Raw genomic sequence first — 15,412 nt, forward strand, 5'->3', positions numbered from 1 at the left:
TTGGGAGACAGGCCAGAGGGTCGCTTGAGCCCAGGATTTTGAGACCAGCCTGGGCAACATTTATTGTTATTTATTTGAGACTGTCTCAAATAAATAAATAAATACATAAATAAAATGCTACTCCAGTGAACATATGAATAATAAGAAAGCAAAACTGCCTTACTGCTGATATGGAGAAAGTAAGAGTGATCTGGATAGAAGATCAAACCAGCTACAATATGCCTTTAAACTGAAGCCTAATCCAGAGCAATTCTATGAAGGCTAAGGGAGATGAGGAAGCTTCAGGAGACAAGTTTTAAGCTAGAAGAGGTTGGTCCATGAGGTTTAAGAAAAGAAACCATATCCATGACATAAAAGTACAAGGTGAAGCAGCAAATGCTGATGTAGAAGCTGCAGCAAGTTATCCGAAGATCTGGCTGAGATAGTTGATGAAGGTGAGTACACTAAACAATACATTTTCTTTTCTTTTCTTTTCTTTTCTTTTTTTTTTTTTTGACATCATTGATCTGAAGGCAAAACAACAGATTTTCAGTATAGATGAAACAACCTTCCATTGGAAGAAGATGCCGTCTAGAACTTTTATAGCTACACAGAAGTCAATGCCTGGCTTCACAGCTTCAAGGGAGTGGCTGACTCTCTTGCTAGGTGCTAATGCAGCTGGTGACTTTAAGTTGAAGCCAGTTCCTCATCGATCTTTCTGAAAAATCCTAAGGTCTTTGAGAATTATGCTAACTCTACTCTGCTTATGCTCTAGAAATGAAACAACAAACTCTGGATGATAGCACACCTCTTTTTTACAGTATGGTTTTTTATATATATATATATATATTTTTTTTTTTTTCTTTTTTCTTTTTTTTTTTTGAGACGGAGCTTTGCTCTGTTGCCCAGGCTGGGGTACAGTGGTACGATCTCGGCTCCTGGGTTCAAGCAATTCTCCTGTCTCAGCCTCCTGAGTAGCTGGGATTACAAGCGTGTGCCACCATGCCTGGCTAATTTTTGCATTTTTAGTAGAGACGAGGTTTCACCATGTTGGCCAGGCTGGTCTTGAACTCCTGATCTGAAGTGATCTCCCCGCCTTGGCCTCCCAAACTGCTGGGATTACAGGCGTGAGCCGCCATGCCTGGCCTGTATATATTTTTTGAGGCGGTCTTGCTCTGTGATTCAGGCTGGAGTGTAGTTGCACAATCACAGCCCACTGCAGCCTTGATCTCTTGGGCCAAGTGATCCTTCCACCTCAGTCTCCCGAGTAGCTGGAACCACAGGTATGTGCCACCACACCCAGCTAATTATTTTATTTTTTATACTTCCTAATAGTTTTATATTTTAGCTATGAAGGTCAGTTACCAGAGCCAAACTTGTTCTTAACAAGCAGAATTTTTATGTCCATTCAAAGGGTCTCTTACACCTTTCTGGGCCTTTTCACTTGCAGAGAGGAGTAGAAACTGTAGCCAGGTTCTTCATATTATGCATTCACACATGATGCCCAAACTTCATATGCTGTCCAATTTCTTTAAGATAAAAGGAGTGACTTGCAGTAGGGCCACGTAGCTGAGGAAGTTCCGTATGGAGGAGATCACATCTTTGCATGTCTTCTGTTTCATCTCCTCCAGGTCCAGCTTCGGTGTGAGGCCCTCAATCCAGAACATCATGGCTCTGACTCACCAGCCTTCAGCTGCTGCACTCTGCTCTCCTCAGTGGCTGCCTTGCACCTGGAACTCAATTTTTTTTTTTTTTTTGAGACGGAGTCTTGCTCTGTAACCCAGGCTGGAGTGCAATGGCGCAATCTCGGCTCACTGCAACTTCCACCTCCCAGGTTCAAGCGCTTCTCCTGCCTCAGCCTCCTGAGCTGGGATTACAGTTGTCCACCACCATGCCTGGCTAATTTTTGTATTTTTTTTTTTTTTTTTTTTTTTTTTTTTTTTAGTAGAGACAGGGTTTCACCGTGTTGGCCAGACTGGTCTTGAACTCCTGACCTTAGGTGATCCGCCTCCCTTGGCCTCCCAAAATGCTGGGATTACAGGCATGAGCCACCACACCCAGCCAATTTTTTAATTTTTTAAATTTTTTGTAGAGACAGGGTCTTGCTATGTTGCCCAGGCTGATCCTCAAACTCCTGGCCTCAAGAGATACTCCTGACTCTACCTCCTAAATGCTGGGATTAGAGGTGTGAGCTGTTGTTCCTGGCCCCTATTGAATTTTTTAGTCCACTGTTGAGACCTATTGATTAGAAAAAAAGTTGATTTCAAAAGGTTATTGCTAAAAAAAAAAAAAAAAAAAGAAAGAAAAAAGATTACAAAGATTACTGCTCATACTCATTCACAATGCATTTAGTCACCCAAGAGCTCTAATGGAGATGTATAAGGAGATGAATGTTGTTTTCATGCCTGCTACTACAACATCCTTTCTGCAGCCCACAGATCGAGGAGTAATTTAAACCTGCAAGTCTTATTATTTAAAATTACATTTCATAAGGCTATAGCTGCCATAGATAGTGATTCTGCTGATGGATTTGGGCAAAGTATATTGAAAACCTTCTGGAAAGGATTCACCATTCTAGATGCCATTAAGAATATTTGTGGTTCATGGGAGGAAGCCAAAAACCAACATTTACAGGAGTTTGGAAGAAATTGACTCTATAACTCATGGATGACTTTCAGAGGGGTTGAAGACTTCACTAGAGGAAGTTACTGCAGATGTGATGGAAGTAGCAAGGGAACTAGAATTAGAAATGGAACCTGAAGATGTGACTGAATTGCTTCAATCTCATGATAAAACTTAAATGGATGCAGAGTTGCTTCTTATGGATGAGCAAATAAGTGATTTCTTCTTCTTTTCTTTTTTTTTTCTCTTTTTTTTTTTGAGGTGGAGTCTCGCTCTGTCACCCAGGCTTGAGTGCAGTGATGTGATCTCTGCTCACTGCAACCTTAACCTCCCAAACTCAAGCGATTCTCCTGCCTCAGCCTCCCAAGTAGCTGGGATTACAGGTGTCCACCACCATGACTGGTTAATTTTTGTATTTTTAGTGGAGACAGGGTTTCACCATGCTGACCAGGCTGGTCTCAGATTCCTGACCTCAAGTGATCCTCCTGGCTTGACTCCCAAAGTGCTGGGATTACAAGTGTGAGCCACCATGCACAGCGTTTTTTTTTTTTTTTTTTTTTAATAGAGACAGAGTCTTGCTGTGTTGCCCAGGCTGGCAATCATGGCTCACTGCAACCTTGACCTCCTAGGCTCAAGCCATCCTCCTGGTTCAACCTTCCAAGTAACTAGTACTACACATGTGCACCACCCTGCTCACCTAATTAAAAAGAATTTTTGTGAGGAGATGGGGGTCTCACTATGTTGCCCAGGCTGGTTTAGAATGCCCAAGCTCAAGTGATTCTCTCACTCTGGCCAACCAAAGTTCTGGGATTACAGGTGTGTGCCATCGTGCCTAGCCAGAAAGTGGTTTCTTGAGATGGAATCTACTCCTGATGAAGATACTGTGAAATGTAGAATGCTAGAAATGACAACAAAGGATTTAGAATATGACATAAACTTAGTTGATAAAGCAGCAGCAGGGTTTGAGAGGACTGAGTCCAATTTTGGAAGATATTCTACTATGGGTAAAATGCTATCAAATAGTACTGCATACTACAGATAAATCTTTCATGAAAGGAAGTGTCAATTCATGTGGCAAATGCTACGTTGTCTTAGTTTAAGAAATGGTCACAGCTGGCATGGTGGCACACGCCTGTAATCCCAGCTACTTGGGAGGCTGAGGCAGGAGAATTGCTTGAACCCAGGAGGCAGTGGTTGCAGCGAGCCAAGATAGTACCACTGCACTCCAGCCTGGGTGACAGAGTGAGACTCTGTCACCAAAAAAAAAAAAAAAAAGCCGGGCACAGTGGCTCACGCCTATAATCCTAGCATTTTGGGAGGCTGAGGCAGGTGGATTACTTGAGGTCAGGAGTTCAAGACCAGCCTGGCCAACATGTTGAAACCCCATCTCTACTAAAAATACAAAAATTAGCTGGGCATGGTGGGGCATGCCTGTAATCTCAGCTACTTGGGAAGCTGAGGCAGGAGAATCGCTTGAACCCAGGAGGTGGAGGTTGCAGTGAGACAAGATCGTGTCATTGCACTCCAGCCTGGGCAACAAGAGGGAGACTCGGTCTCAGAAAAAAAAAAAAAAAGAAAAGAAAAGAAATGGTCACAGCCACCCCACCCTTTAGCAAATACCACCCTGATCAGTCAGCAGCCATCAACATGGAGCCTCCACCAGCATAAAGATTATGACTTGCTGAAGGCTCAGATGATTGTTAGCATGTTTTTTTAGGAATAAAGTATTTTGGGGCCAGATGCAGTGGCTCACACCTGTAAGCACTTTGAGAGGCTGAGGTGGGCAGATCGCTTGAGCTCAGGAGTTTGAGACCAGCCTGGGCAACATGGCAAAACCCCATCTCAGGCTGCGAGCGGTGGCTCACGCCTGTAATCCCAGCACTTTGGGAGGCTGAGGCGGGCGGATCACTTGAGGTCAGGAATTTAAGACCAGCCTGGCCAACATGGCAAAACACTGTCTCTACTAAAAATGCAAACATTAGCCAGATGTGGTGGCACGTGCCTGTAATCCCAGCTACTCAGGAGGCTGAGGCAGGAGAATCACTTGAACCTAGGAGGTGGAGGTTGCAGTGAGCTGAGATCATGCTGCTGCACTTCAGCCTGGGCAACAGAGTGAGACTCTGTCTCAAAAAAAAAAAAAGCTCTACAAAAAATACAAAAATTAGCCTGGTGTGGTGGTGCACACCTGTGATCCCAGCTACTTGGGAGGCTGAGTTGGGAGGATCACTTGAGTCCAGAAGGTGGAGGCTGCAGTGAGCCAAGATCACACCACTGCACTCCAGTCTGGGTGACAGAGCTAGACCCTGTCTCAACAACAACAACAACAACAACAACAACAACAACAAAAAGAAAGTATTTTAAAATTAAGATAAGTACATTTTTTTTCTTTTCTTTTTTTTTTCTTTTCGAGATGGAGTTTTGCTTTTGTTGCCCAGGCTGGAGTGCAGTGGCGTGATCTCAGCTCACTGTAACCACTGCCTCCCGGGTTCAAATGATTCCCCTGCCTCAGCCTCCCAAGTAGTGGGGATTACAGGCACCTGCCCCCGCACCTGGCTCATTTTTATATTTTTAGTATAGACGAGGTTTCACCATGTTGGCCAGGCTGGTCTCGAACTCCTGACCTCAAGTGATCCACCTGCCTCACCCTCCCAAAGTGCTGGGATTACAGGTGTGAGCCACTGTGCCTGGCCAATAAGTACATTTTTAAAGACAGAATGCTATTGTGCACTTAATAGACCATAGTATAAACATAAGTTTTCTATGTACTGGGAAACCAAAAAATTTGTGTGACTCACTTTATTGCTATATTCACTTTATTGTGATGGTCTGGAACTGAACCCACAATATCTTTGAGGTATGCCGCTGTACCATATTTTAAAGGTAGAGCTTAGTAAGATTTTGCTGACAGGTCAAATTCAGGTGTGAAAGAGTAAAGTCAAAGGTTATACCAAGGTTTAACCATAGGAAATGAAAGACTGGAATTGTTTACTTTGAAGAATGAGATTGAGGAAGAAGCAGGATTTAAGGGAAAGATCTGAAGCTCAGTTTGGACATGCTAAGCTTTATATGCATTTTAAATATTCAGGTGGAGCTGCTAAGTAGGCAGTTGGACACATGAGTTGTAGTTCAGGGGAGAGATCCAGGCTAGAGATAAAAATGTGGGATTTATCAGTACGTAGATGATATTTGAAGTCACAGGACTGAATGAGGCCACCCAGGGAGCAAGTACATACAAAAGAAAAGTGCAAGGAATGAGCTTCAGGAACTCCAACATTTAGAGGTCAGTATATGGGCAACCAGAAAGGGAGACTGAGGGGGAATTATTCAAATTAGATTAAGTGAAAAAAGCCAGGCACAGAAAGACAAATATTGCATGTTCTCACTCATATGTGAGAGCTGTAAAATGTTGATCTCACAGAGGTGGAAAGTGGAATGATAGTTACCAGAGGCTGGGTGGGGGTAGGAGGATGCAGAGAGATTCGTTAACGGGTACAAACATATGGTTAGATAGAAGGAATAAGTTCTAGAGTTTGCAGCACAGTAGGGTGAATATAGTTAACACCAATGTACTGTATATTTCCAAATAGCTAGAAGAGAAGATTTGAAATGTTCTTGACAAAAATAAATGATAAATATTTGAGGTGATGCATATCCTAAATACCCTGATTTGATCATTACACGTTGTATGCATGTATCAAAGTATGACATGTACCACACAAATACGTACAATTATCATGTATTAATAAAAAAGTAAAAAAAGTAATCAGCATGAACCTAAAAAAAAGAATAGAAAGAAAACAAGGAGAGGGTAGATTCCAGCAGTCAAATGAAGGAGACACTTCTAGGAAAAGGGAGTAATCAATTCAATCATGTGCTGCTGAGAATTGACCCTGCGACTTAACAACATGGAGGCTATTTGTGGTCTTGACAAAAGCAATTCCAATGGGATATTGGGTCACAGCCAGATTGGGAAAGTCTAAGTGAGACTTAGAGGAAAGGAAGTGGACACAGTGAGGTTAGATAAGACTTTTGAGGACTTTTCAGTAAAGGGGAGCAGGAAATAGGATTGAAATTGGAAGGGTATGTGGAGTCATGGGAGGGTGATTTTTAAAATGGGAGAAATAATAGCACTTGTGTGTGTGTGTTTGTGTGCTTATAGGAATGGCCTAGTACAGGGTTTCTCAATTTGGGACTGACATTTTAGGCAGAATAATTCTTTGTTACGAAGGGCCATCCTCTGCATTGTAAGATGTTTAGAAAGATTCTTAGCATTCTATCCACTAGAGGCCACTAGTGCGCCCTGCTCTGTCCTGGGTTGTGATAACAAGAGTCTCCAGACATTGCCAAATGTCTCTTGTGGAAGGGGGATGGCAAAATTATTCCCGATCTAGTAAAAATAAAATAAAATAAAATAAAAAATATTGGTGATGCAGAATATAGAATGGAAGAATTGCTGGTGGAAATTTCTTTGAGTTGATGGGAAGGGATGGAATCTACTGCATAATAAGAATAAGTCTGCTAGATCACAGACTGCATCCACATTAACAGAGAAAGCAGAGGTGTGAGCACTGATGTAGCTAGGAGTTAGATGGGGGTGGTGGGAACATATGGAAATTCCCCTCTAGTTGCCTTTGTTTTCTCAGTAAAATAAGCAAAGTAAGCAGCTGGAAAACAAGCACTGAAAAGAAGGTAAGTCACCATAGCATTTGCAGGAGAAAACAAAAAAATCAAAAGGAGGTATTGAAAGTTTTAGGAGACAGGAGATCTCATGGAGGTGATCTCAGAGAATGAAACATAAAATGGACTGGAGAAATACATTGTAATTGCTAAGCAGCTTTACTATTCAGCAGTAAAGACATTAAGCATAGAGTAAGACTAATTAACATTGATATGTATTTTTCTCCAGTCCTACTCCGGGTCTTGGTCCAGGTACTGAGTAAGCAGAGAGTTGGATACAAGCAGGACTGCAGATTTGCCAAGAGAGTACCATGAAGTGAAGAGAGCAAGGGAGTCCAGGGGATATGCAAGGGAGTGGTTATAATGATTGACCATGATATTTAAGCTGGATATAGAAGAACTTGTATAGGGGATGGAAGATTGTGAAAAGTAATGTGGTAAGATCATCAGTGGAATATAGGTCCCTGTGGGATCGAAAGGTTGTTGGAGTTAATATTAAATAAAGTGAGCTGGAAATATAGAAAGTCAGAGGGTGGGATCCTTGAAATTGAAATCATGGAGAGACACATTTATTGGTAGGGACAAGGTCTAGGGTATGAACATGGTAGTCAGTTTCAGGGCAGGGTCACAAAAGCAGATACACAGAGACATAAGGTATCCAACTCTGGGGGCTGAGGAGTTACAGCAAGACCTTACTGCAGTAACTAACATAAAAGGTCACCAACTTCCACTCTACCTTAGATGATCAGCCAAACTATTTATGGGAACATCATCCCCCTTGCTAGTGACTGATTTAGGGATGACCAAGTGGACAAGGGAAAGTGTTGTGGGGAGCTTCTGGAAAGTATTTCCTTATTCTACAGAAAGAGGAAGTTCCTCTTCTTCCTCTGGATTTTTTGATGCTTGAAACCTCTGTAGCCATCCTGTTACTAGCCTGAAGATGAAGCTAATGGTGAAAAAGGCAGATAAAGGGAAAATATGTGGGCTTTTTCTTTTCTTTTCTTTTTTTTTTTTTGTTTTTTTGAGACCAGGTTGTCCAGGCCGGAGTGCTGTGGCTCCATCACAACTCACTGTAGCCTCAAACTCCCAGGCTCAAGCTATCCTTCTACCTCAGCCGCCTGAGTAGCTGGGACTAGAGGTGTGTGCCACCACATTCTGTCAATAATAATAATAAAAATATATAGAGACATGGTCTTGCTGTGTTGCCCAGGTTGGTGACCTCCTGGCCCCAAGTGATTCTTCTGCCTCGGCCTCCCAAAGTGCTGGGATTATAGGCATGAGCCACCATGCCTGGCAGACAGGGACAGTATTTCATCCTAAAGAAATTAGAGAGCCAAGGGAAGGGTTTTGGCAGGCTAAACAAACAAAAGGTTTGTTTAGGTTTTGAGGATAAGCATTTTCAAAAGGGAAATTCTTTTTCTCTGCCTTTTCCTGTAAGTAAAATTCCTATTGATTTCAAAAATCTACTCATTCATTCAGTAACTATTTACTAAGCACTTACCATGTTCCAATGAAGGTTACAGGAACTTAGGATACAGTGATGAACAAAACAAACATTCCTGACACCATGGATCTTTTGTCATGTTCAAGCCAGATAGTACCTTCTCCAAGATGTCTGCCTGAAGTCTCTCAATCATACTTGCTATTTCCTTCTGCTTTTATGGCACATTGTGCTATGTTAATGACATTTATCATAGTCTGCTTCAAGTTGGAGCCATGCTTCAGATGTTAAATATCTCCTGCACTACACCAGGGGGTTCTTGAGTTTAGTGTCTACGTTATCAAACTGTCTCCCAAGAACAGAATTGGTCTGGAGCAAGTAGCAGTGGATCTTGGTTGAATGAGCAAATTATTCTGTCTACAGCCTGAAGGGGTTAGTCCTGCATGGTGGAGCTTTTATTGAAGCCGCTGCCAGGCATTCATTTGGAGGAATTGGGAGCCAATCTGTCATGGGCTTAGGCGATCTGGGAGCTGTATAGAAATGACATTCCCAATGAGTGATTATTACTCATAAGTGATAACAAAGTTCATTTGTATGACTATGGGCATAATAGGAAATGAAGGTCTGGATAATTCTATTATGAAATTCAAACAGCTGTCCAGTTTAATGAATGTAAATTGTTCTTTGATGAAGACATGGAATGATGCCAATGAAAATGGTGACTGCAAGTATGAAAATTTTTCTTTGGTTTAAACTTCAAAGACCGAATAACTGGGTCTTATATTCATTTGAATACTTCACAAATTATTGAAATTTAGAGGCAAGATCTCTGATTTTCTTAAAAAAAGGATTATTGTAAAAACCTAAAGCAGTTGTTTCTGCTGGATGTCAAATGGTTGCTGTTTTGTTGCTACACAACCAACAGAGGGAGCCCTTGCCATAGAACCTAATAACTTCCTTACAGAGTTTGTACATTGGTAGAAAGCCAATGGAAGAACAGAGGAAATAAAAAGAATAGAGGAGTTAAGATGTTAAACAATTTGGTTTTAAACTGTATTGTGAATCTGGAATCTCTTTTATGAAACTGGGTTTGGAGGATTACAGATATTTCAAAAGAGTGTGTACGTGCTTTGGATTTTTAAAAAGCTCTTTAAATACTGCCATAGTGATCATTTATCTTTAAAGTGCACAATTATATTACTTTTCTGCTTAAAACTCTCCAATGGTGCCTTCATCACTCATATGACAAATCCAACCTTATGGGGTTGTAAAGATTAAAGCAGATAATATATAGCATAGTGCCTGACACATAGTTAAATTATCAGTAAATTCTTAGCTATTATTTTTTACTACTGTGTCTTTTATTGTACTGATCCTTCAGACTCGATGCTTTCCAAATGGCCCCATTCCTACTCTCGCTTTAATCTGCTTAACTCCCTTCTTGTCCTAGAGGTTTCAGGACCTCAGAAATCTTGCCTCACTTACCGTGCAGGAGCTCTTTTGGTACATATCATATTGTAATGATTTGCTCACATGTCTCTCTGACTTGAGAGCAGAAGTCATATCTCGTAAGTTATTCTGTCTCCAGGGCCTAGTAATAGAGCAACCAACTGTCCAGGTTTGCTTGGGATTATTCCAGTTTTGTTTTGTTTTGTTTTGTTTTTTTGAGATGGGGTCTTGCTATGTTGCCCAGGGATGGGCTCAAGCAGTCCTTCTGCCTCAGCCTCCTGAGTAGCTGGGATTATGGGCACATACCACCAGACCCCAGGCTATTTTTTGTTTTTTAGTTTTGTTTTTTGGAAAAAAGGCATACACATTTATTCTTTTTTTTTTTTTTTTTGTAGAGAGGAGGTCTTGCTATGTTGCTCAGGCTTGTATCGAACTCAGCTCAAGTGATCCACCTGCCTTGACCTCCCAAAGTGCTGGGATTACAGGCATAAGCCACTGTGCCCAGCTCACACAAATTTATTAACATGTACACGGGGAGAACCATAGAGTGATTACCCTGACAGTTCCAGTTTTAGCACTGAAAATCTCATGCCCTTGGAACTCCTCAGTTCCAGGCAAACCAGGACAACTGGTCACCCTACCACAGATTCTGATACATAATAATAGTTCAATCAATAAATTTGTTTACCTAAGCAAATTATCTTTGATGAGTCAGTTTTGCTTCCTGGGCTTAAGTCTGTCCAACTATAACCAAAAATTTTAAACAAGATAATGTCTAAGGCCTATTTCAACTCTGATATTTTATTTTATTTATTAATTATTATTATTATTATTTCTTAGGGAGATATTCTCACTCTGTCACCCAGGCTGGAGTGCAGAGCTGTGATTACAGCTCACTGCAACTTCAGTCTTCTGGGCTCAAGTGATCCTCCCGCTTCAGCCTCCTGAGTAGCTAGGACTATAGGTGCAGTAACACCACGTTTGGCTAGTTTTTAAAAAAATTTATTTTTTATATTTTGAGACAAAGTCTTGCTCTGTCACCCAGGTTGGGGTGCAGTGGCATGATCTCGGCTCACTGCAACCCCTGCCTCCTGAGTTCAAGCGATTCTCCTGCCTCAGCCCCCTGAGTAGCTAGGATTACAGGCACCTACCACCACACTGCCTGGCTCATTTTTGTATTTTTGGTAGAGACGAGGTTTCACCATGTTGGCCAGGCTAGTCTCAAACTCCTGACTGCAAGCATGAGCCACTGCACCCGGTACCCTTTCTTTTTAAAGACAAGATCTCACTTTGTCACTCAGCTGGAGTTCAGTGGCAGGATCATAGCTCACTTCAGCCTTGAACTCCTGGCCTCAAGCGATCCTCCTGCCTTGGCCTCCCAAAGTGCTGGGATTACAGGCATGAACCACCGCACCTAGCCTTTTAATTATTTTTAGAGATGGGGTCTTGCTCCATTGCCTAGGCTGGTCTCGAACGCCTGGGCTCAAGCAATCTTCCTGCCCTGGCCTCCCAAAGTGCTAGGATTACAGGTATGAGCCACCACATCCAGCCCAACTCTGATGTTTTATAACTGGATGTCACATTTATTGCCTGCCTTCACTCATCATTTTACTTTATACTCAGGAAATCTTAAATAGTCACCATTCTAATTTTTTTAAAAAGCACTGCTGAAAATAGTCATGATACATAAGTAAAAAGTAAGATATAAATCTTATATATGGCATAATCCCAATTTTGTAAATATGTATATTTTTATGTTTAAGAGAAGAAAAGTGAATGCAACTGTGAACTTTTAAGTTATGGATAGTTTTTCCCACTTTTTGCATTTTCAAAACTCTCTACAATGATTGTATGATTTTATAGGCAGCCAGCAAAAGATACAAAACACTAATCTTTATGCTGATGTGGCAGTGGGTATACTTCATTTGTTTTTTATTTATTTATTTTTTGAGACAGAGTCTCACTTTGTCACCCAGGCTGGAGTACAGTGGTGGAATCTTGGCTCATTGCAACCTCTGCCTCCCAAATTCAGGTGATTCTCGTGCCTCAGCCTCCCAAGTAGCTGGGATTATAGGCATACACCACCATGCCTGGCTAATTTTTGTATTTGTATTTTAATTAATTAATTTATTTATTTATTTTGAGACAGAGTCTCACTCTGTTGCCTAGGCTGGAGGGCAGTGGCACGATCTTGGCTCACTGAAACCTCCACCTCCCAGGTTCAAGTGATTCTCCTGCCTCAGCCTCCCGAGTATCTGGGATTACAGGCACGTACCACCACACTCGGCTAATGTTTTTATATTTTTGGTACAGATGAGGTTTCACCATGTTGGCTAGGCTGGTCTCGAACTCCAGACCTGAAGTGATCCACCCACCTCTGCCTCCCAAAGTGCTGGGATTACAGGCATTAACCACCACACCTGGCCTTATTTTATCTTATTTTTTTTGAGATAAAGTCTTGCTCTGTCACCCAGGCTGGAGTGCAGTGGTGCAATCTCAGCTCACTGCAACCTCCACCTCCTGGGTTCAAGCGATTCTCCTGCCTCAGCCTCTTGAGTAGACTCCAGGCATGCTCCACCATGCCCAGCTGATTTTTGTATTTTTAGTAGAGAGGGGTTTTTGCCATGTTGGCCAGGCTGGTCTTGAACTCCTTGAGGTCTTGACCTCAAGTAATCTGTCCGCCTCAGCCTCCCAAAGTGCTGGGATTACAGGTGTGAGCCACCATGCCCGGCTGGCAGTGGGTATATTTTAAATAATTATTTTTCTTTTTTTTTTTTTTTTTTGAGACGCAGTCTTGCTCTGTCTCCCAGGCTGGAGTGCAGTGGCGTGATCTCGGCTCACTGCAAGCTCTGCCTCCCCGGTTCCTGCTATTCTCCTGCCTCAGCCTCCTGAGTAGCTGGAACTACAGGCGCCCTCCACCACGCCCGGCTAATTTTTTTGTATTTTTTAGTAGAGACGGGGTTTCACTGTGTTAGCCAGGATGGTCTCGATCTCCTGACCTCGTGATCCACCCACCTCGGCCTCCCAAAGTGCTGGGATTACAGGCGTGAGCCACCACGCCCGGCCAAATAATTATTTTTCAGAAAATTATTATCTTTGCATGAAGTTGTTAACAAAAGTTAGGTAACTTGGCTGGGTGCTGTGGCTCACGCCTGTAATCTCAATGCTTTGGGAGGCCGAAGCAGGAGGATTGCTTGAGCCCAGGAGTTTGAGACCAGCTTGGGCAAAATGGTGAGACCCTGTCTCAAAAAAAAGAAAGAAAGAAAGAAGAGAGAGAGAGAAAGAAAGAAAGAAAGAAAATGAAAAAATAAGTAACTGACTGTATGTTTCCTTCAGTACAATGGTATTCAAACTTTTTTTTTTTTTTGAGATGGAGTCTCGCTCTGTTGCCCAGGCTGGAGTGCAGTGGCACAATCTTGGCTCACTGCAAGCGCCGCCTCCCGGGTTCACGCCATTCCCCTGCCTCAGCCTCCCGAGCAGCTGCGACTACAGGTGCCCGCCACCATGCCTGGCTAATTTTTTGTGTTTTCAGTAGATACGGGATTTCACCGTATTAGCCAGGATGGTCTCGATCTCCTAACCTCGTGATCCACCCGCCTCAGCCTCCCAAAGTGCCGGGGATTACAGGCGTGAGCCACTGCGCCCGGCCTCAAAGTTTAATATAGGTCTGGAGGGGCCTGAAATTCTGCATTTCCAACAAACTTCCAGATGATGTTGATGCTTCTGGTCTGAGGAAGACATTTTGAGTAGGAGGCTTTAGGGTATATGAATTCTAATCCACATTTGACTATTAATGGCAAAAATGTTTTAAACTGTACACTGTATACAGTGTTAATTACAAAAATTTTAACCATCTCCTTCCTTTGGCAGTGCTTCCCAAACTAACACCTGGGTAAATAAAGGCAGCTTCTCTTAACTTTCTGAGAGCTGGTGGAGGACGTATGGGAAACTTTGTAAAATCCTTGAGGCACAGTGGTTGGGAATTCCTGCCTTACAGTTAGGTAAATTATAGTTGTCTTTTGTAAACAGGATGTCAAATGCATCAAAACCTCTCAGACCAACCAAAATATCAGGATGCTAATGTAGCGTTGATAGATGCTACGTTACTCAAAATATTTATTTACAAAAATATTGCCCATGACCAACCACATTCATTTCACAACTGACTAACAGGTCATTGCCTTTAAAAACACGGTCTAGACAATGTTGCTCAAAGTCAAGTTATCATTAAAGTCAAGATATCGTTAATTCTAAGTCAAATCAAACAGACTTCTTTCTTTTTTTTTTTTTTGAGACTGAGTTTCTCTCTTGTTGCCTAGGCTGGAGTGCAATGGTGCCATCTTGGTTCACTGCAACCTCTGCCTCCTGGGTTCAAGTGATTCTCCTGCTCAGCCTCCCGAGTAGCTGGGGTCACAGGCATGTACCACCACACCTGGCTAATTTTTGGTATTTTTAGTAGAGACGAGGTTTCGCCATGTTGGCCAGGCTGGTATCAAACTCCTGAGCTCAGGTGATCTGCCCACCTTGGCTTCCCAAACTGCTGGGATTATAGACGTGGGCTGCTGTGCCTGGCCTCAAACAGATTTTTACACTTGCAGAATTTTTAAAGTGGAAACTTGTGGATAAATTTTCTAGCAATAAGGTATTGATTAAAATTTTTTTTGTATTTTTATTTAAAAAAATAGAGACAGGGTTTCACTATGTTGGCCAGGTTGGTCTTGAACTTCTGGCCTCAAGCAATCCTCCCACCTCAGCCTCCGGAAGTGCTAGGATTACAGGCATGAGCCGCCCATGCCTGGCCATGGTGTTGATATTTATTGAATATCTATTGTATTTCAGTAATTATGATAACTATCTTACATCATTTACCTTATTTAATACTCATACCGAAGCTGCAAGGCAAGCACTCTTAACTGCATTTTTCTTATTTGGAAATCTAACCTTGGGGAAGATTAAGTAATGTGCTCAATGTTACAGGTTGAGTAAGTGGCAGAGGTGGAATTCAAACTCCAAATGCCTGGCCTTAAATGGCGCTGACCCTTCCCTACCTTCACCATCATCACATAGACGTTCTGTAAAAGCTTAGCAACCCTCGTATTTGGAAGTCATTCAGACAACCTCTGGTTTTCCCAGTTAAATCCTATCATCTCTAAATATCAATTCCAATTTTTTTATTTTATTATTATTTTTTCTTCTTTTTTCTCAGCCTTAGAAGGAGAAGATTAAAATTCTAAATTTAGGCCA

General features: G+C 42.1%; 1 protein-coding gene across 1 annotated transcript; it reads right to left on the reverse strand.

The window, feature by feature from the left end:
- Positions 1-1,490: 1,490 nt before the first annotated feature.
- LOC129015046 (mitochondrial import receptor subunit TOM5 homolog) lies at positions 1,491-1,646 on the reverse strand. The gene has a single exon (XM_054452631.1). It carries the CDS (start codon positions 1,644-1,646, stop codon positions 1,491-1,493), a length of 156 nt encoding a protein of 51 aa, XP_054308606.1.
- Positions 1,647-15,412: the final 13,766 nt, after the last annotated feature.

Source organism: Pongo pygmaeus, chromosome 1 (assembly GCF_028885625.2).
Source record: "Pongo pygmaeus isolate AG05252 chromosome 1, NHGRI_mPonPyg2-v2.0_pri, whole genome shotgun sequence".
NCBI classification, from domain to species: Eukaryota; Metazoa; Chordata; class Mammalia; order Primates; family Hominidae; genus Pongo; species Pongo pygmaeus.

Bases quoted from the DNA above. Each gene is read 5' to 3' on its own strand.
- LOC129015046 (XM_054452631.1), bottom strand. From the start codon at position 1,646: ATGTTCTGGATTGAGGGCCTCACACCGAAGCTGGACCTGGAGGAGATG.